The 20,890-nt window shown below is 40.1% G+C and overlaps 1 protein-coding gene across 6 annotated transcripts; it reads left to right on the top strand.

Annotated features, from left to right (window-relative positions):
• The first annotated feature begins 3,658 nt into the window (after nucleotides 1-3,658).
• Esp (Epidermal stripes and patches) lies at nucleotides 3,659-20,650 on the top strand. 6 transcript variants are annotated; one of them, XM_073075495.1, is made up of 10 exons: nucleotides 3,659-3,714; nucleotides 15,317-15,402; nucleotides 15,977-16,079; nucleotides 16,468-16,990; nucleotides 17,181-17,361; nucleotides 17,623-17,649; nucleotides 17,919-18,248; nucleotides 18,342-18,482; nucleotides 18,613-18,758; nucleotides 18,955-20,650. In XM_073075495.1, exons 2-10 carry the CDS (start codon nucleotides 15,321-15,323, stop codon nucleotides 19,321-19,323), a joined length of 1,902 nt encoding a protein of 633 aa, XP_072931596.1. In that variant the 5' UTR covers nucleotides 3,659-3,714; nucleotides 15,317-15,320; the 3' UTR covers nucleotides 19,324-20,650. The 6 variants fall into 6 exon arrangements, with proteins under 6 accessions (XP_072931596.1, XP_072931592.1, XP_072931591.1 ...); XM_073075491.1 differs by lacking the exon at nucleotides 3,659-3,714 and adding an exon at nucleotides 9,525-9,714 and having other exon boundaries at nucleotides 15,320-15,402; XM_073075490.1 differs by lacking the exon at nucleotides 3,659-3,714 and adding an exon at nucleotides 9,525-9,714.
• The last annotated feature ends 240 nt before the right edge of the window (nucleotides 20,651-20,890 follow it).

The following is a 20,890-nucleotide window of genomic DNA, read 5'->3' as shown; positions in this document are numbered from 1 at the left end:
TATTGTTTTTTATTTCATTCGACATCTCGTCGTTAATATCAAATAAAATAATAAGGAATGTAAAATAATACTTTATTCAATTGTATCCATATTTTTCTATTGACAGTCAACAACTCGGTTGCCTGGAGACTTGATATCCAACAAAGGTGTTATTAATTTTCGTTACGGAATTTCTCGATTCGGTCGCCGCGCTCAAAGCCCGCGATAAAAGCTATGCAATAGCTTAAAATATGTGGCACTTCTTTTAGTCAGTTTGTGTGGTAGCCAGAAATTGATATTTACATTTATAGATGACTGAAACATAATATAGGTACTGATCATAATGATATGATCGATTATGATATCGATATTATCAACAAATGCAAGGCGAGCATGTGACCGACTCTCAATACTGGCGAGCTGTCGAGCTGTCGAGCGCTGATGGACGCTGATACTGATGTTCTGAGGATGATGCCACCGCGCTGCTACAATACGCTATTTAACGTAAATCATTATCACTATGACCCAGATATCATTATATGACTTATATTAATTATATCTGTACAATTGAGAAAACGAGAAAAAAGTATTTTTTGAGAAAAACATCACATGTTCCATGTTATTTCAATAGAGTTACAAAATCCTAAAATATAATAAGGTATTGATAATTTATTTGAAAATTGATTGTGTAATATTACGACTTTCGATTAATCCACTCGTTTTTTTCAGTTCCATGTTTTTAACAGTGCACGTAACTTCGATGGCGTTCAAAAACGGTTATCGGGCTACATACTTTTTAGCATACATAGGTATCACAGAACCAACTGTTTATGACATACCCCAGAAGAATTCGTCTCGTGAAATACGAACAAAGTTACGCTTCCACCACGGTGGGGTGCGGTGGGGTGCGGTGGGGTGCAACAGTTGATGGAGGCGATGGAGCAGCACGCCTCGCCGCGCGCCTCTGCACTCTGCAGAACCCAGCGCTCGCCTTACTACACTGCAGTAGCCAGTAGTGGATGTTCTTCTCTCACACTGCTACTGTTTCATGAAGAAATTGTCAAATGCCGAACTTTGGTTGGCAAAACATTGAATACATTTATTTGAGATAGGAGTTTGACACAGGTTACTAAATTTTAACTAATAACTTTTATGACACTACTATGATAATTGGTGTATTGTTTTTATTACAATAATGAAATACAATGGTATTTCATGTTTATTGTTCTTATGCGGTCTCTTGCGGATGCAAATGATAATCCGAAGTTGTGTAAGGCTTGGCGGAGACACAAATTACGCTGTTATTAGCAACAGTTACAGTTACAGCGTAATTTTAATTAGCGTCACCTTGCCAGAGGGCAACGTGTGCTGTTACCTACACTGCATCTTTTTTAATATGCAATCTAAGCAATTTCCCATTAAATTAACTGTAAAACTATTGTAATATGCTATATTAAATAGGGGTACTTTTTTAAATTCTTTAGTTTTGTATCAAGTTCTATGGAATTCCGTACTTGGCAGTCTGGAGTTAAAAAACTACACATCTATTTGCCGGCTTTTGGAAAACTAACCCGTAAAGGGCTAAAGATGAAAGGGTTGAGTAGGAGTTGAAAGTTCGTTTGAAAAACACATACACAAAGGACGTTTTTAAGACGTTTTCTAGACATAAAGTCCCACTCTAGGATTCCCTGTAATGTAGGTGCCATGCACAGAATTGAAATTGATCAGTCAGATATCTGTCTGGTCAGGGATCGAACCCGCGCGGGGAACTCTGCGCGCCAGACCGGTACGGTGACCACTCTGCGGGTTGTCACTATGAAAATTTGTGTTTAGGTTTCTAGGTAACAATAATTAAACTCCTATTTCGCCAATATTTTGGATTTTCTACCGCGGCGGAAGTGCAGTCGGCGTTTTAATTTTTTAAATTTTGATACTCGTTTGCTACTGAATTAATTTTTTTTCATTTCAATGAATATTTAGGTAACGTGAATTACAAACTATCAAAGTAAAAATAGGCGCCTCGTGCCGCCGCCAGATAAGCACCGGCTACCTAGCCGGTACCCGATCACGTGCTCGCTGCAACACTCGGAGCCCTACGAGGAAATCCTTCGTGAGAGAAACGCCTTATAGGGCGAATTAGACTTTCTAAATGAGTAAGAGCCGAGTGGGAGGCGACGCGCGCGCAGTGACGTCACGCGAGGCTCTCCGCCGCCGGTCACATGACGTCCCCGGTGCGCCCTTCGTCCTTGCGCCGTGAGAACCGGCCGCGGCCGTCGCCGTGCGAGATCTGTGTCGATGACCCCCCACCACAATGGGCTCCTTGTGAGATTGCGGTACACATGTTTTTTAAAGAAAGGTGGGATTTACGACCTTTTATGTAGCCGTTACCACCAATATTTGTACACAAACAAAATGAAATTATGATACATAATGTAATATTTAGATCGTTCTAATGTAATATTTAGATAACGATAACATTGCTGGTAACGTCATTCGCATGCACCTATATAATCCAAATCTACGACGTCGTATGTTGACGTATTGTTGTGATTGTGACGTTCCGGCGTGCCCGCGTGCCCGCGTGTGCCGGCGCGGGGCCTTGCCCTTGCTCCTGCGACGCGTCCACACTCGACATCATTCATTGTCTGTGACAAAGCTCGCGCGATGGGGGAGCGGGGTGCGGGGCGCGGGGAGCGGGGCGCGGGCGTACAAGTAGCGCGTGTCAATCAGCGGTCGCGCAGTCATGTGACTCGCTTTAATTACAGCTTCCCTCCCGCGCCATGAGTCCCCGCATCTGACCCCCGCAATCGAGAAACATTCATAATTAAATACTAAGTTTGTTTCATACAAATGTTTCCACATTGTTTAAAATATTTAGTAGGTAGGTGAGTAGTTATGCAGACTCCACATTTCATCAAGTCCGTCACACTACGACCTAAGCATATCGTTATTATATATTATTACTAGCTGATCCGGAAAACGTTGTGTTAACATATAAATATAAATTAACATATAAGTAAAAAAATGTTAAGGGTGAACAACCCTTATCACTTAGGGATACGGGAAATAGATAGTAGCCGATTCTCAGACCTACTGAATATGCATATAAAAATTGGTGAAAATTGGTAAAGTCGTTTCGGAGGAGTACGGTAACTAACATCGTGACACAAGAATTTTATATCTATATAAGATATTGGTCATCTTTTGGAGTTGACAAATTGATAATTGTGTATTATCAAGATCATTGCGTGCTTATTACAACTTGAAAGCCTGTATGTGAGCAGGTCGCGTAACAGTGTACTAAAAGCGATGCGGATGCGTGTGCGCACAATATGCTACGCACTCGCACACACGCCCGCAGAAGCACGTGACTGCGGCGGAAAGAGCGGGCAGCGAGGAAAGGGGGGAGGGGGACACCTTTCGCGAGCAGCCACGCCGCCGCGCCCCCGCCTCACCCCCGCAACCCGCGCCCGCTGGACCAGGGGGCTCGGACGGCACTCACCACAGCACCACGACCATCACTCTCCCGGAGAACCATATTTCATATACCTACGGGTTGCACCGCTCTTCTATCATTTGAGTGCTAAGTACGACTGACAAAAAACGGTGATACGAATTTCCTTCAGTGCAGTGCCGTATGTCACCATAAATAAGCTCATGGTATATCTAGTCTACTACCAAGCACATTATAGCTAACGAGGCTAATTCGGCTGCTATAATAGTTATAATTATTCGGTAAGTAAAATATAAATATAAAATTAAGGTCTAATTAGTAAGCCGTTATCAATATTTACCTATATCCCACTACATATTTTGTAAATAATTAAGATAATTTGTTGTTGATATGAGTGTGTGTGTACAATTCATTACGTAATGAAGTTCTTTCTTCTTTCTTTCTTTTTTTCAATATAACATTATGTTAGTTATGTTTAATATTATGTTTTGGATTATTGTTTTAAATAGCAAAGCTCAACTAAATTTTTAAATCAAAATGTAATCTTATATATAAAAAATTCTCGTGTCACAATGTTAGTTATCGTACTCCTCCGAAACGGCTTTACCGATTTTCACCAAATTTTATATGCATATTCAGTAGGTCTGAGAATAGGCTACTATCTATTTTCCATACCCCTAAGTGATAAGGATTGTTCACCCTTAACATTTTTTTATTTATATGGCAACAACGTTTGTCGGGTCAGCTGGTATACTTATAATATATCATAACAACTTAAATCCACATTTATGTTTACATCCACTTATCAAATTCTGAGTAAGTAACTTCAAAAAAATCTTTTAATTTATGCAAACAGTACAGGATGTGTTTAGGAGCATACAGATTACGCAATATTTTAGTAATAAACAAACTAAGGCAAAATATAAAACATTGGTTTTTTTAATATCTAAGTCAATTTGATAACAGTTTGATATTCTTGTACCATTTGTTCCATAATATTTGAGACGAGAAGTGATTTAACATTTTTGCCCTGGTGGTGCCGAATCTTAAATTGATCGCATGTCGAGTGTGTACGGCGTGAGTTCAGTTCATCTATAACATGAACTCTTCAGGAGTGCGGCGGTTAGTCACCACACTCACCACTGTCACCAGCGGTCAGCTCGCGCGCCCAGTAAAGAGTTCAACGCGCGGGCGACCGCGACCCGCTGCAGTCGGCAGTGGACTTCTCGTCATGTAAATGTAATACATAAATATTTCAAGTCGCAAATGCATTTCTTTCAAACTAAATTATAGTTTAATGTTAGTGTTATTTCGTAAAGTAAAGTTAATAATTTTGCAATGAACGTTGCTAGCGGCCGCATGTTCATCGTTTCGCATCGCTGCCGGCGGGCACGCTCGCGTCGTCGCGGGCGGCGGCCGCTGACCCCCGCGGCGCACGTGGCGGCGTCACGCGGCGCCACATAACACGTTATTATAATATTTATATGCACTTATTTACCTAATCATGTGTTGCACACATTGCACACGAATTTTACATGTTATATATACATATATATTTTAACTAGCTGACACGGCAACCGTTGTGTTGACATAGAAATAAAATAATGTTAAGGGTGAACAACCCTTATCACTTAGGGGTAATAATAATAATAATAAATCTTTATTTGATTAAATAAGGTACAGTAAATTAGGTAAATAATAAAGAATATAACTTCCACTTATTTAACCTTCAAGGCTTGCAAAATTACAATTTTATAGTCGCTAATTTTAATCCATTATACAAAATATACAAATTATTACAATCATGAATGTCAAAATTAACAAATTACATATTATTACATCAATATATCATATGTCCTAATCATAATGTCAATTTACCCTTTCTTAGTCTACATAAACCTATTTTCCTAGAAATTCATCCACTGAGTAAAAAGGTTTCGTAAAAGGCCAATTCTTTAAGTCCTATGATAGTAGGGGTATGAAAAATAGATAGTAGCCGATTCTCAGACCTACTGAACATAAGTTTAAAATTTGGTGAAAATCGGTAAAGCCATTTCGGAGGAGTACGGTAACTAACATTGTGACACGAGAATTTTATATATAAGATAATCCTAACGTTGAAATGTTGTAGTTATATAAGAAAAAAAATATATACTAAGATTGTTCCCTGTTTTAATAAGGTAAGTAATATTTAAGAACGAATACCTAATCTGAATCGTCTTTCTTTGATTTTGAAAAGCTCGATAGGTACGGAACTACGAGTGAAATAACTTCGCAAACTTGTAGGTAAGTTCACAAAGTTCACGGAAAACTGTTCCATTAACGGAATGGTCAGATTGTATTATGCCAGATCTTGCAATGCATCACCTACCCTGCTCTTCAAGGCGAGAGGCTAAAGTAACATACACATAAAAATAAAAAGCGAGCAGAAAACCGGTACATTGGATAACAATGACATCACCCTGGACAGTTTCATGCAATTCATCGACCTACTATGTTGATAAACTTCATATTCGACAGAACAAAACAGGAAAATTTACGAAAATACCGACTGTTCGCAAGGTTTTGAAATCCTACTTTTGGAATTATGAAGACTAGAGACGGCTATCCTGACTACATTTCGATATTGAAGGCGGGTGCTGCTAAGTTGGTTCTTGGCGCATTTCAATGCCCCACCTCCATAGGTAGACCGTGTAGACCTTGGCGACACAACCGACGAAATATCGTCTTCAAGAAAAAGAAGTAAGCTGCGGTGGTTCTGGCATTATTTAAAAGATGGCTGCAGCGGGCCATGACCTATAGGTTAATAAATACTTGTTCTGCTTTCACAGATGTTAGTGGTATTACTTATTAACACGGGAGAATCACTAGTTAATCATGATCACTAGAGTTGTTTTCAAAGTTGTTCACGTGATCTTCTGGCGTACCTCACTCACAAGCAAGCAACGTCACTTTGACTTTTTTGGTTTTTGATGCCCTTCATGATTAAGCGTTATTGGTTTATTCCCCCGAAGATTCCAGTGTCGCCGTCTCCTCGAAACGTAGAATTGGTTATTACTCTTTGCCTGATCTTCAAAGAAAGATCTATATATTAACGTATATCGTATATATTAACTGATATTGTCCATCGACAAAGTTGATTTATGCTACTGTCCCTCAAGGTAATTTCCTTACGCACGCATCTAAGTAGGTACAACAACTACAATTAGTTATGTAGCCAACAGCGGAGAAGGTATCCTACACAACTACGGTGCAAATTAATAGGCAAATTTAATTACAACTGTTTTTTTTAATAACGGAAATATCTAATGAAGTACGCTTCGGTATTAATTAAGTAAATATTAATTAATTATTCTGTTTTAAAATACATTCTAACGTAAGTGATACTTATGGCAATTGGTAAATTACAGAGTTAAAGGGTTTTATTTATGCAGATACACCATATCTGTACAATGTCATCAAGTAGCGTATCTTGTTAGAATTCATTGTTTATGTAATAAGTAGTGAATACTTGACTACCAATCGCGACATGTTCTAATAACACGATATTATCTAAGTGTCATATTGAATTGCGAAGCAGTGCTGCTTACCCCTGTGCGTCAATTAGGGTTCCGTGGCCGAATTTTAAAAACGGGACGCTATTACTAATCTTCCGCTGTCTCGTTATCTGTCGCACGGCTCTGTCCACTATTTTGAATGTGTTAATTTAGTTGAACTATGTAGGTATAAATAAATACATTTAATTAAAAATCATTCAATACCTACATAATATTAAATTATTGACATTATCACGTCGACTAAGGTCAGTATTATACCTATATAAAGTACAATAATATTGTATAACGGTTATCACCATTTTCGGTCAGTACCTAAAATGGTGACTGATAACTGTTGTAATATTATTGTATTTTTGTATATTTACTCAAATCTTATATTAATCTAATCAATATTATATTTTTTTTTATAAATTAATATTTCAATATACTTATAATCTTAAAAAAATAAGTATTCATACTAGTCACCGAAGTGTGTTCGTCGCGATTTGTGTGCATTGTCCATACAAAAACGAGACAATGAAATAAGTATTATATATAAAATAATTTTATATCTCAATCAAATTAAGAACCAAAATAGTTTTTTCTTGTTATTTTTTTTTTAAAAGTAACTTTTTATTTCATAAAATTTATTCGATCAACTACACTGTGTAGTAGTTTAATGTAGAAAATATCTAGTATTCCAATATTGGTGGCTGTTATCGAGCTCGGCTTCGTCTTTGACACACATCGGAATATTTTTACAGCGGTTAAATTAATTCTGTATAGATAAATAGTTTGTGAATTTGCAATCATTAGCATGATTACGTAGCCGGGTACGTACCGTGTGCGCGGCGAGCGCGGGCGCCGGCGTCGAGTGCGCGCGATAAGCCGCGCGCCGGAACGCTGTTTGCCACTCGTGTGACTAATTGGATATTTTATTGTTTACTATTCTACAAATAAAAAATACTGTGTTATATTTTTCTTTGTTGTAGGCCTCATATATATTTCACAAGAGATCACGGCAAGCGATCAAATAGGGTCTGACAAAAATATATTTCTAAATCTATATTCCCAAAAGATCTAAATATAAAGAATCATTTTTTCTACGCATACTTTTTGTTATTGACTCATGTATTGTTATCGAAGCAGAATGACCGTGCAACATTTTAATGCGATTGGACATTGGGAACTGGTCGGTAGTGTTCGGTACATAAACCATCGAATGTTTTAACTTGAATTGCTTCGATCAACAATACCAACTGTTGGTATTGTTGATCGAAGTTGAATTGTTAAATATCACTTTATGTTCCAAGCAAAATTAATGCTGCATCTACATTGTGTAAAACAGGGGTTTTATATAAGCAGTAAATAAATAATACATTATTACCAATTCCTAAACTCCCAAATAATAAAAATATACCTGATACCAATAAAACTAGTTTATCATTATAATTACCTACCTACTACTGAATACTGAACGTCAATTTTACATAATAGGTAAAGATAAGTAGATCTTTATAATTGCTTGATTTTGACGCACAAATCATAATTATAACTAAACGACTACTGAAGCACTACTATACTTTGGAGTATTTGTAGAAATGATGAGTGTACGTTATCAGCAAGGAACCTGTAAGGTTTGTATGTCTGCAACTCTGCAATAGGCGATCACAGTACGAGTGGACTCCAACGGTCAATATTACCTAATATCGTTTCAAACATTTATGTCACATATATCTATTTATAAGCCTATTTAACTAAGCAAGTATAAGCCGATATCTATAGATAGATTTAATAATAATTGGTTGCGCATCACTTGCATACGTCAAGTTGACTTTGAACAGAAGCCAATTGCTTGTTTAAGGCAATTGTTAATGAGGACGACAACTATAATAGCTCTTGATATGAAACTGAAACCACGAGCCACCGGTGAACGTTTCATGACAATTAGGTCTAGGTTTATCCTTACACTTACGTTTCCAACATATGCTCCTTCGGGTTCCGGGGCATCTTATGAAAAGGATTTACTACTACATACGGTTATTATGTTACTACTACGTTACCTTTTCTGGGATTATTTAACTGAATGTGTCTTATTGTCCCATTCAGATAAATAATATCACAAATTCTCCATACCCAGTGATAAACTCTACTTTTTTTGAACTCTACATTTAAACTTCCCCTAATTCATCATGATTATGATTATGACTCAATTTTGCGTATCTTCTACCTACAGAGAGAAAGAAAAGTTTAAAACGGGTTTCTGATCATAATATTTGATAATTCAGTAGATCAAAAGTAGGTATAGGTATATTAGTTAAACTGATTCCAGTGTAAGCTAATGCCATCTCGTAGTTAATTCAATATCACTTAGGCATCTGAGAGGATGTACGTCATTACAACCCCCAGGAGCGGGGTGGCGGCCGCTTCCGGCGCGGCGGGGAGCGGGGCGCGGGCGGCGCGCAGCCTCCGCGGCGCATCTCGGCGATCTCGCGAGCGCAGCGCACACCGCCAGCGCGCCGCCCGGCCGGCCACAGTCGCGCTCGGACCTCTTCGGTGGTCGCACGCTCTGCCGCCCGTCCCGCACCGCGCTCCAGTCCGCACCGCAGCCCGCACCGCCGCCGCCACGGCCGCCTCCGCCGCCGAGCCGCGCTCCACCAGCCCCAACACGTCGCCGCCGCCGCCGCCCCGCGCCGCGCCGCGCCCCATGTGCACCTGACACAGGCACCCCGACCGCCGCAACCAGTGAGTGACCAACCCCGTTCCCGAGGTTCCCCCCCGACTCCTGTTCTGTGACGGGTAAGCGACGGGCGCAGGTTCGGGTTCGGCTTCCGTGCTGTGTGTCATGTGCAGGATCGACGTTAGGGTGTTGCTTGTGTTGTTCTATCAATATCCATTTTGCAATTATATGGTACTGTTATAGAATATGCATTCTGGTGCAAGTGATGGACTCGTTCGTTTGTATGTTTGTAAAATCGTCAGAGTAGCTTGTGAACATATGCATGTAATTAATGGTATTACCTGCTTGCGTATTATATTTTAGTATATATTTCCTGTGAGGAAAGTGAAAATTGTTTCCTGGTAGGTTAAAGTATGCTCCTTAATAAAAGATACTAGATTTTTTATTATCTTGTGCCGTAATAGAGAGTACTCAAATAAAATGTGTTTTCGGATGTATATGTATGTAGGAGTGTGAAAGTGTTTTAGAGCTTTATCTAACGTCTTTTATGGTACATAAGGCTACCGTAAAGGTAAATATTTTAAAATCTTTTTTGCAACTCCACCGATTAGATTGCGTCTGTATTTGTGTTCTTTCTCAGGATAAAATGTTTTTATTGTACTCAAAATAAATCTGATTGTCCCGTATCTAGTATTATATTATTTATAGAGCTGACGAAAAGCCAATATAAATTCAAACTTAAAAAAATGTCGCGCTACTTATGCATGATTCATTTTAAATAGGCGAAAAAGGTCAAGACTGAAGCATTTTGCCTTTTATTTGTTTTCGTTTTATATTGGTCGTAACCACGATATTAATGGTAGTGCATTTTGCACTTTCGTAAGTGTCCGTAGTTCGTATCGAAGCGCCGCCGCCGCGTCGTGGATCACCGTGTTAAATGTTGCGTTAACAGTGCACCAGCCGATCACAACTATCACAAGCAACACTGTAACAGTTTTTATCGTGCTGCGTAAGAGCTGTGAGTGCTGCGACACGACAAGGCTCAAGGTATATTGTGACTTTGTCCTCACCGTGTCCAGTGGTCAGCGAGATTAGCGTTTGCTTTTAAGTAATTAATTTCGTTCTTTAACTTTAGTCTTTTTTACCATTTTCATCTCTTAGGTAGGTACATCATCATTTGTCCCTGTAGTCCCGGGACTAGAATACGGCTACGCTATCCCCTGCCTGTCGTAAAAGGCGACTAAAAGGGGGCTTCTGTGATGGCTGGCGGTGTGTGTGTGGCCGCATACCGTCGTAAACACCAGGTGTGCGGGAGGAGCGTAAATTGCTTCCCCAAGGGCAGAGCTCGAGCTCGGAGGACTCCGGTTGTGTTCCATCGGAGATCCCGGAGTTCTCCGCCAAGCGCTGAGGACGGCTACCGGCGGGGTTTTAGTGCGGTAAAAGTCCCACATAACCCAGTGTCGCTCCCACGTCGTTGAAGTTACCTCGTAAACAAAAAAAAAAAGCGTAGGTGCATCATCAATAAACATATTTGGTCCCTTTCTGGTACCCCAACAGTACCACCCTTGCCACCTTTTGTTTTCCGTTTCCGTTTTACATTTTGTTTTCAGTTGCCTACTTGAAATATGAAGAAATTCTACCTGAAATCTATCACAAATACTCCGTTACCGTTCCATATTCAGATTCCTCGCACTTAGGGACTGTACCTACTGAGGAATAAGTCACGACACTTCATGTATATTTCTATATCCTTCAACTACTCTGTCAAGTGATTCATCTTCTAAATGTTAAATTTCCCTTTTTGTTTAATAAAATATACTATGGTTAAAATAATTTATTCAATCAAACTTTTTATTTAAATTGAGTTACTTACTGTAGTATTTCTTACAATATATCTTGCATCTGTTCAGTTTGGTTAGGTAATATTGGAAATATTGTTTGGAAAAATTATTACTTACAATAAATCAGACGAAGTAGATAAGATTTTATTTTTATATGTATACCTAACGACAATAAGGCAGAAGGGCTACCTGGTGGAAAGTAGTCACCGTCGTTTATGAACATTTGCAACACCAGAGGAATCGCCAATACATCGCCGGCTTTCAAGGAGAACTCTTATTGCACCCCCTATGTCATAGCGCTAAGGCAATACTTCTACGGGAGGAAGTTCATTTTTAACTTTTTTAATTACTTCAGTTGTACCTATATATTATATATCTATAATAAATGGATGTAAATAAATACAACTAAACACATAACAAATGGAAAGAGTTTTGAAGGTAATTTAATAACGATTTATTTAAATTGAGATACCTACATCTTTTGACAGAATAAATATAGTTTGAAAAACTCCATGGGGTGCTCCATTTATCAGTTTTCGAAAAGCGCTCCACACTTTTTCCACAATTATACTATTTACTGTTCCTTAATTGATTCCTAGATTGAGAATTAATTTCTACTTTTAGTTGATTTTATTATAAAAGCGTGTTTTTTAGTTTTTCAAACTATATTTATTTTATTAATTTTTAGTATTTGTTGTTATAGCGACCACCATTATGCATCCTCTGTAAAAAATCAAGTGTCTATCTATTACGGTTTAAGAGATAAAGCCCTGTGACACACGAACAGACTGGAGGGTTTCGTTTTACCCTTTGAGTACGGAATCCTAAAAATCATTCTACAAGAGGGCATTGTAGATATGTTTCAGAATATTTGAGTTATAGGGAAATAACATTATTACTTTCAAAACTAAAAAGCAATAATTGTTGCAATCTAAAAATTTTACGATGAACTTTCTCTAAGGCGCTCGAACAATCTCGCCTCGAAAATCGTTAATCTTGAGGATGTTGATAAGGACAATGGTACAAAATTATTAAAATCGTGTATTGTCATCGGTTTTTGAGAATTCTTAAAAATTTTGAATTAAACTGAACGTTCAAAGTGGATAGAAATCGTGTTCAAAGATTCCGTTACATAGTTACATACATACATACAATACCCAAGCTAATAAAAGCGTGTTAAAATGTTTTTTATCCCATGAATATTGAGAGAAATCTATTTTAAGTGATATATTTTATTATTTACATAACAACACTGAGTAAAAAACGAGTTCTTTGACCATAGTTTCATGCTATGCTAAAATGTTGTTTAGACAGATAGACATATTTTTTTCTGATACAATCCATTGAAAAAAAAAAAAAACAACAGAATTATTTTTATAAGTTTTCACAGATTTATCTCTTGCCTTGCCTGGCTTGAATATTTTAAAAACGGAAAACGTCAGAGAGCACGTGCGATGAAGTTCCAGGAAAAAAACGAGACCTTTATGGTCGGAATTGTATAACAATTGACATGTTTTGCATAAACTATTTTAAGATAACACTAACCATTTAAGATATAGGTATTTGCGGCTTAAAACCCTGGAACATAAATTAATAACGGTCAACCATTTGATTTATGTAACTATATTTTTTTTGAACAAAGAAATACATAATGTATCTACTTCTAAGCGAGTATATAGAATTTAGTGTTCCATCATTACAACTACAACTATGTACACAAGTGCCCTGTAGTAATTGAACGGTGCATGAGGTGTATCGCAGAATGTGAAATAGACATTAACGGGATACCATAAGTGGACAGCTAAGAATTGTAGGTCAAAAAAGTTTAAATAGCGACGTCGATTCGGCAACAGCGGCGAAGACGACAAAGCTGAAATGTTGGCTAGTTCGCCTTAAGTTTCCGGATATACCGCGATATATGCGATTGCCCGATATCGCTTATGTATGTATCGGGTATCCTACGAAATGTACGACATTTATACAGGTCGAAAGTCACTTACGTTCCTTTATATAACATACTTAGTTTAGTTTAAACGGACGACGATTGAAATGATGAAAATATGTATTTTATTTCGAAATTAGACATAAATAGATATCACAACTCTACTTATTTGGATAAAGTTCTCTTTCTTTGTTCAACTTAAATTAAAACTTGAAATAAAGCCGGTTCGACACGTAGAATTTTTGCAGACTTTTGTCGGTCAAAGGGCGAGCTATTGTTATTTGTATGGTTTTGTCTATTGCGTATAATGTTGCGTAGCTACGTCCACCCATTTGACAAAAACAGATAATACGTGTTTTTATGTGATTGTTTTACATATTTTGATAATAAATTATATATTCAATGAATTTAATTATGGAATTGATGAAAAGTAAAGAAAGAGCGTTAAGCGTGCGGTATGACTGTCGTGGTCAGAAGCGGCCCGTCTGCGAGACGATGATATCTGCGGGAGCGCGGCGGCGGGCCGCGGCGCGCGCGCAATGTCAATGTCATTACCGCTTAATAAATACAATGCGTTTAGAGGTGTGCTGTACCACCCGCCGAAAATCTTAACATCGGAAGAAGCAATTTGAACTCACAGTACTTACACCACCTAATATACCTTTTATAAATAGGTACCACTATAATACTCGTATGTTGTAGTTTCGAGCAGGTCGTCCGTCGTTGTTGCGGTGTTTATCCGACAAAAAATTGCATTAACAAATATGACTGTTTTTGCTGGTCCAACGCTCCGCATAACGATTGGATAGCCCCTTAAATATTATTTTTCTTCGCAACTAAATCGTAAGGTCGTGAGATATGCACCAGGGCAATTCTGCATTCAGGCTCATTTGGAGCTATTTTTTAAACTAATAACATCATGCTAGAAGCCCTATCAAATCCCCCTTTTACCACACCCACTTGTGGCACCGGCGAGTAAGATGCCCGCAAAAAATCGATCGATCGATGGTACAGGCACCCATTCAACGTCCATCGACATCTTTCGATCATCGATCAATGTCATCAATAGTTGTCGGAATCGATTGGTGTGTGGGCAGGGGACACCTTTTGAACTATTAATGTTTTTGTCAATGCGGTCCTCCCTCGATTTCATTTGTGTTTTTTTTTTTACCATACTTGTCTTTAGCCAAACAAGCCTACGTCTGCTGTAAGCGAATATCCGGACTTCCCCCTCGCGACCAGGGAAATAGCATATGAAATCGATTTTCAGCTTTTATTAACCCTATTACTATTTTATGCTTCAGTTGTACTTGTTTAAATTGAGCAACTGTCATAAGGTCACAGTAGGAACGAATTTTATAATCTGTAGTTTGCTTATAATAAGTCGTGTAAATATAAATTTGTCTAATTCGCCGCCGCGCGTTTTGATATGTAACTTTAATCATGTAAACATGTAAAATGAAATCAGATAATTAAATTTATCAATTTCGCGTTATCAGTTTATCATCTAAAGAAACTGCTAGGCTCCTTCTCCTGCTTATTTCGGCTCCGGCGGCACTGGCGGCACTGGCGGGCCGCAGCGGGCCGCCGCCGCAGCTGCGCACACACGCCGCGGTCGCACCACACAACACATAATCTAGACAATGGCGACAATGCCCGTAAACATTACTATATTCACCCCACTCGCTTTTGCATTTCACAACGATTCGCATACTCCTCTGATTAGTAATTATGAGTAAAACACGAGAGAGAGACCTATAGTGTAAAAATTAATACATTAGGTCGGCTTGTAAATAGGTGGACTTATAAATAATTTCCAGTTGTAGAATAGTGATCCGCCATGGGTGTCATAACTGGAGTACTAACAGTCAGTGTGTTTATTAGCAGAATGATCCCGCGGCGAAAACACAATGCGTCATCAGGCTCGCTGCCGCCGCCCGACGACAAACATGCCAGCAACGACTACATCTGTAAGTACTAACATTTTTTTAACTTAAATTAGTCAGCGATGACTCGCATTTGCATCTAACAAAACACCAGGCGTGGAATTGATTTTGTGTCGATACTACGTGGGATCGTAGCGGGCTGTCGCGAAGGTCGCGAGCGCTCGCCTTGAACCTGTCGCTACCCTCGCCGCATGTGAATTATTAACGTGTCAACCGTCAACCTACCCTCACCGGGCGATTTTTAATCACACTGTATAATAATTGTTAGCAGATAGTTGGTTAAATCTTGAGAAGAAATTATTATCAGTCTTATATCCGCTGTTGGCCGTCAATTTCATGTGTTTATGGAGCTCAAGATAATTCTGTAGAAAAATGGGAAAGTTGTCCTCTGCCAGGAAACTGAATTTCGCAAAAAGATGCATAGTGACAGACTTAACGTTAGAATCCAGTCGGAGTACGATAGTATCTATAGGTAGTAGGCCCCTAGTGTGTTATTTAGTTATTTGAGTGATTTTGTGCATGTAGTGGTCGACGAGGGCGAGGGTGATCGGTGTCATATACGTCGTACGTGTAGTAATTGCGTATGTGCTTTCGGCAGTGTCGGAGGGAGGCGCGCGCGAGGGCTGGCGCGCGGCGCTGCGTCGCCGCTGCAACCGCAAGACGCTCCACAAGCGCGTGCCCATCACCGCCTGGTTGCCGCAGTAAGTACCTACGACCATACATACGACCGCATTTCCCACTTTCCACTACACCAAATATCGTTCGAATCATTAAATTCTCTTTATAACCTTTTTATGAGAAACGAATAACTATGGTACATATCCAGGGGTCCTTCGCCTAGTATACGTACATGAATAAAGCACTTGAAGTTCCAGATTAAGCTACAACCCTTCGTGGGTACTTTCCCCCGTTCTAGACGACAAATATATCTGAGTGAATAAGTGCCCTCATCAATTAATATTTTTTAATTGACAGTGTATAATAATCCTCCTGCTACGTTAAAATAAATTAATACAGTTATTAAAGTTTGATGCTTGCCGCATTTTGATGTACCTACAATGTACATACTAGATAAATTTTGTTGAACAGATACAACACGGATAAAGCCGTAGGAGACCTTATTGCCGGCATCACGGTGGGTCTGACGGTGATCCCTCAGTCTCTGGCTTACTCCAACATCGCGGGGCTGCCGCCGCAGCACGGGCTGTACGGCTCGTTCCTGGGCTGCTTCATCTACATCGTGCTGGGCGGCTGCCGCGCCGTGCCCGCCGGGCCCACCGCCATCGCCTCGCTGCTCACGTACCAGGTGGCCGGTGGCGTGGTCGAGAAGGCCATCCTGCTCAACTTCCTCACGGGGCTGGTGGAGTTGCTCATGGGCATCCTTGGACTCGGCTTCCTCATCAATTTCGTATCGGGCCCCGTGTCGTCCGGCTTCACCTCCGCCGTGGCGCTGATGATCGCCACTTCGCAGGTCAAGGACCTGTTCGCCATCAAAGTGACCGGCACTACGTTCCTGCAGCAGTGGATCTCAATATTTAAAAACCTGCATTCCGCCTCGCTCTGGGACCCCGTGCTTGGCTTCATCTGCATCGCTCTGCTACTATGCATGAGGGTAAGGAGGCTATTTATTCGCAAACTTACTTATTCCAGTACAAGGTACCTCTGGTATGAGTATTTAAATAGGTGTACATCTTTAAATTTATGTATTAATTCAAATATTATTTATTTTACTTGATTAAATATTTTCATAGTTGTCATAATATACTATTTCATTCGATTAAATAACAAAATATAAATTTCAGAAAATTGGGATGATAAAGTTGGGCGAGAAAACGGAAGAGGGTCCGAGCACCCGTCAGAAGGTGCTGACGCGCTGCATGTGGCTGCTGGGCACGTGCCGCAACGCCATCGTGGTGGTGGCCACCGGCGCGCTCGGCTACTGGTTCGTGGCCACGCACGGCGCCGCGCCCGTGCGCCTCATGGGTACGTACTCGCCACTACTAACTCACGTGAATACCACATTTACAGATGTGTCAGATTGTCTGTTTACAGATGCTGCAGGAGCGCGACTGATAGAATACATATTCCATTTCTTTAACTACTACTTCCATCGATTAATATATTTCAATATCTATTCCGATAATATAATACTTATAATAATAATAATATTATGTTTATTTATAATTATTTATATTTACCAGGTTTCATTGACTAACACTTTGTATTTCCCTATGCGTGCGTCAGCTAAAAATGTGGGAATGAATCGAGAGGGTTAGTAAAAACTATGACACGATTCGATTTCGTGCATCACTAACATAAAACTCATTAAATTACACATTAGCCTTACACCTTAGGCTTCATTTTCTTCCTGTCTATAGCTGCATCGCACTTTTTATATCTGGTCTTCCAGTTATTTCTTTATCATTATCCATGGAAAGCTTGCACGCTCATGTATCGCCGTATAGTAGAGTGACACATCAGATATGTCGCATTCGCATCGTTCACAATAATAGTTTACATGATAGCTTGATGCCATCCAGGTGCCATACCGTCGGGCGTGCCGGTGCCGCAACTGCCGCCCTTCAGCTACGTGCGCGCCGACAACACCACGGCGAACTTCCTGGAGATGGTGTCGGAGCTGGGCTCGGGGCTGCTCGTCATTCCGCTCATCGTGCTGCTTGAGGACATCGCCATTTGCAAGGCGTTCTCCGACGGCCGCACCATCGACGCCACGCAGGAGATGATCGCGCTGGGCTTGGCCAGCGTGGGTAACTCCTTCATGCAGGCATATCCGGGCGGCGGGTCGCTCGCGCGCTCCGTCGTCTCCAATGGCTCCGGAGTCAAGACTACTTTCAACGGCCTCTACACCGGTGCGTAGTGCGGCTCTGTTGTGCTGAACTTTTTCAGATTTTTTAATCTAGATCATCATGATTATTTTAATTAAACTTAATTGTTTATTACAGGGTTAATGGTTATTCTGGCGCTGCAATTTTTCACGCAATATTTTGAGTTTATCCCGAAAGCGGCGCTGGCAGCAGTAATCATATCGGCTATTTTGTTCATGGTGGAATATGACGTCATCAAACCCATGTGGCGAGCTAAAAGTAAGATTTATAATAGTATAACAGTACAGAAGTAAAATTTAGTATAAACAATCTTTAATATTTAATGGAAATTGTAGACATTAATAAATAATAGTTCATAATTAACATTTAACTATTCACTGTCTTTCAGAATTGGACCTGGTCCCGGGCGTGGGCACGTTCATCCTGTGCCTCACGCTGCCCATCGAGCTGGGGATCCTGACCGGAGTGGTGGTCAACATTATATTCATTCTGTATCACGCAGCTCGTCCCAAATTTTCTGTGGAGATGCTTAAAGTGAGTGCGCTAATATTACTATGTAATTATACGAGTACAATAACGTAATAAAGGCTTTTGATCGCGACGGCACGACCGTTATAAACACGTTATAGTCCACCATATATTTTTTTATTATTTTGAATAGCCTCCCAGGCGAGTGAGATGATATAATATTAGGTATTTGCAATACTATAAAACCCGACATCGGTTGCAGACGGAACAGGGCGTGGAGTACTTGATGATCACGCCGGACCGCTGCCTGATGTTCCCGTCGGTGGACTACGTGCGGCGGCTGGTGACCAAGTGCGCCGCCAGCAGCTCCGTGCCCGTCGTGATCGAGTGCACGCACATCTACAGCGCCGACTACACCGCCGCCAAGAGCATCGAGCAGTTGACTGCTGATTTCCACGCGCGCCTGCAGCCGCTCTACTTCTACAACGTGAAGCCCTCCGTGTGCTCCATCTTCGAGGCAGTAGCGAAGCCCGAACACTTCGTGGTGTTCTACGAGGACGACGAGCTGGACCGTCTGCTGGCCGCCGACGAGCGCGTGGGGCCCGGCAAGCCGCCGCCGCAGCTCGCCTGAGCGCCCGATCGTCAAGTGCCCGAGAGCCCGACTGACCGCCCGAGCGCCCTTCGTCGATATTAAAAACGGATGGCGCTCGCGTGTTTGACGAACGGTGTGATAACACACGGATATTGTATTACGCGTATTGTATAGGCGACGTTAGTTGAGGATTTGGACGAATGAGCGAGTTATGTTTCCTAATGTGGTTCCGTACCGATCGGCGCTTCGGCGTCGATGTTAATCTCCTGCATAGAGACTCGTATATTTTCATAAAGTTTATGATAAAGATAAGTGGGGAGTGAGGGGAAGGTGGAGGAGAGAGTGAGTGAGGGAGAGTGGCCTATGGCTGTGCAGCTGTGATCGGTCGGCGGTGGCGCCATCAGTATTACGAGTACGTCGTCGGCTCCCGACCGGGCGGGGAAGTCGCTCGACTACTTTGTTTCGCATAGCGTTATTTTTGTAATCAACTATACTGGTTTCCGGGTGGACGTCGAATCGTCCCTCGCTCTTGTTGTGATTTTAGATTGTAAACCTTTAATTGATAATAATTCTATGTACTTAGAGAATTAACAATTTACTTTGATTTAATTAATCACTTACATGTTGATACTTAACGACTTGACTTTGTTGTAAAAGTAACAAATCGTGATAATCTAGTATTTTAAATTCTGTTTATTTATTTGTAGGTAAATAAAGTACAAGTTAATTAAGATATATCACTATATTAGAATGCAGCGACGAGTTGTATGTGTGTGCGTGCAGGGCGTGAAGCGTCCCACTGTATGAGTGCGGTTGCGTGCGCGACGCCGGCGCTTCACACGCCAGCAGATGTTCTCAACGCAATGTTTTTACCGCGTTTCTCACACTATTCTAATGTTAACTCAAATACCGTGTGTAATTCGATAAGAATAAAATAATATCTATTCACAAAGCAAATGATTAAAAGGGCATAGAAAAGTGTTACTTTTATTTATATACACATATTTAGAAATTATTCGTAAAAATGTTTTATTGTCGCAGTTAAAACATGTTCTCTTATCTTATTGTGAGCAATTCGACGAAATCATATAAACTTAAGATTAAACACGAGGACAGCGCGCTGCGCGGACCGCGGGCGTCGCGCACCGCACCAACCGACACATTTTGATCACTACTACTGTACCTATCCTGAAGATTTATAAAAATTGCAAATTTAATGCATTATATTTTAGAGACAATATGCTTCAAAAATAATTATTCTTTTACAATATAAATATTAAAGTTATGGTGCGTTTGAATGCAGTGACGGATGTTATCCTAGTTCCAAGAACAAAATAAAATTAAAAAACTCTTTAAGAGTGTGTGACTACTTTGTTTTATTTTACCTTTGAATTTCACTTTCATAGTATACTTTCTACTAACAATATAAACAAGTAATCTAATAAAATAAATAATACTTTAAAACAAGTAATTTAATTAAAAAATCAAAAACCAGACTGCACTGAAAAGGCTCAAGTAGAATTTTTAAAAACGGTGAAATAATCGTTTCGTTTTAGGGTTCCGTATCCAAACGGTAAATACGGAACCCTATTACTAAGACTTCGCT

This window comes from Epargyreus clarus, unplaced genomic scaffold (genome assembly GCF_041222505.1).
Source record: "Epargyreus clarus isolate Ecla_fem2 unplaced genomic scaffold, WU_Ecla_fem_2.2 ptg000008l, whole genome shotgun sequence".
Taxonomy (NCBI): domain Eukaryota; kingdom Metazoa; phylum Arthropoda; class Insecta; order Lepidoptera; family Hesperiidae; genus Epargyreus; species Epargyreus clarus.
This window is presented reverse-complemented; position numbering and strand designations above follow the sequence as displayed.

Coding starts and splice junctions, on each gene's coding strand:
- Esp (XM_073075489.1), top strand. CDS start 15,751: ATGGGAAAGTTGTCCTCTGCCAGGAAACTGAATTTCGCAAAAAGATGC. Junction 16,991..17,180: donor CTCTGCTACTATGCATGAGG/GTAAGGAGGCTA, acceptor TATAAATTTCAG/AAAATTGGGATGATAAAGTT. Junction 18,483..18,612: donor ACCCATGTGGCGAGCTAAAA/GTAAGATTTATA, acceptor ACTGTCTTTCAG/AATTGGACCTGGTCCCGGGC.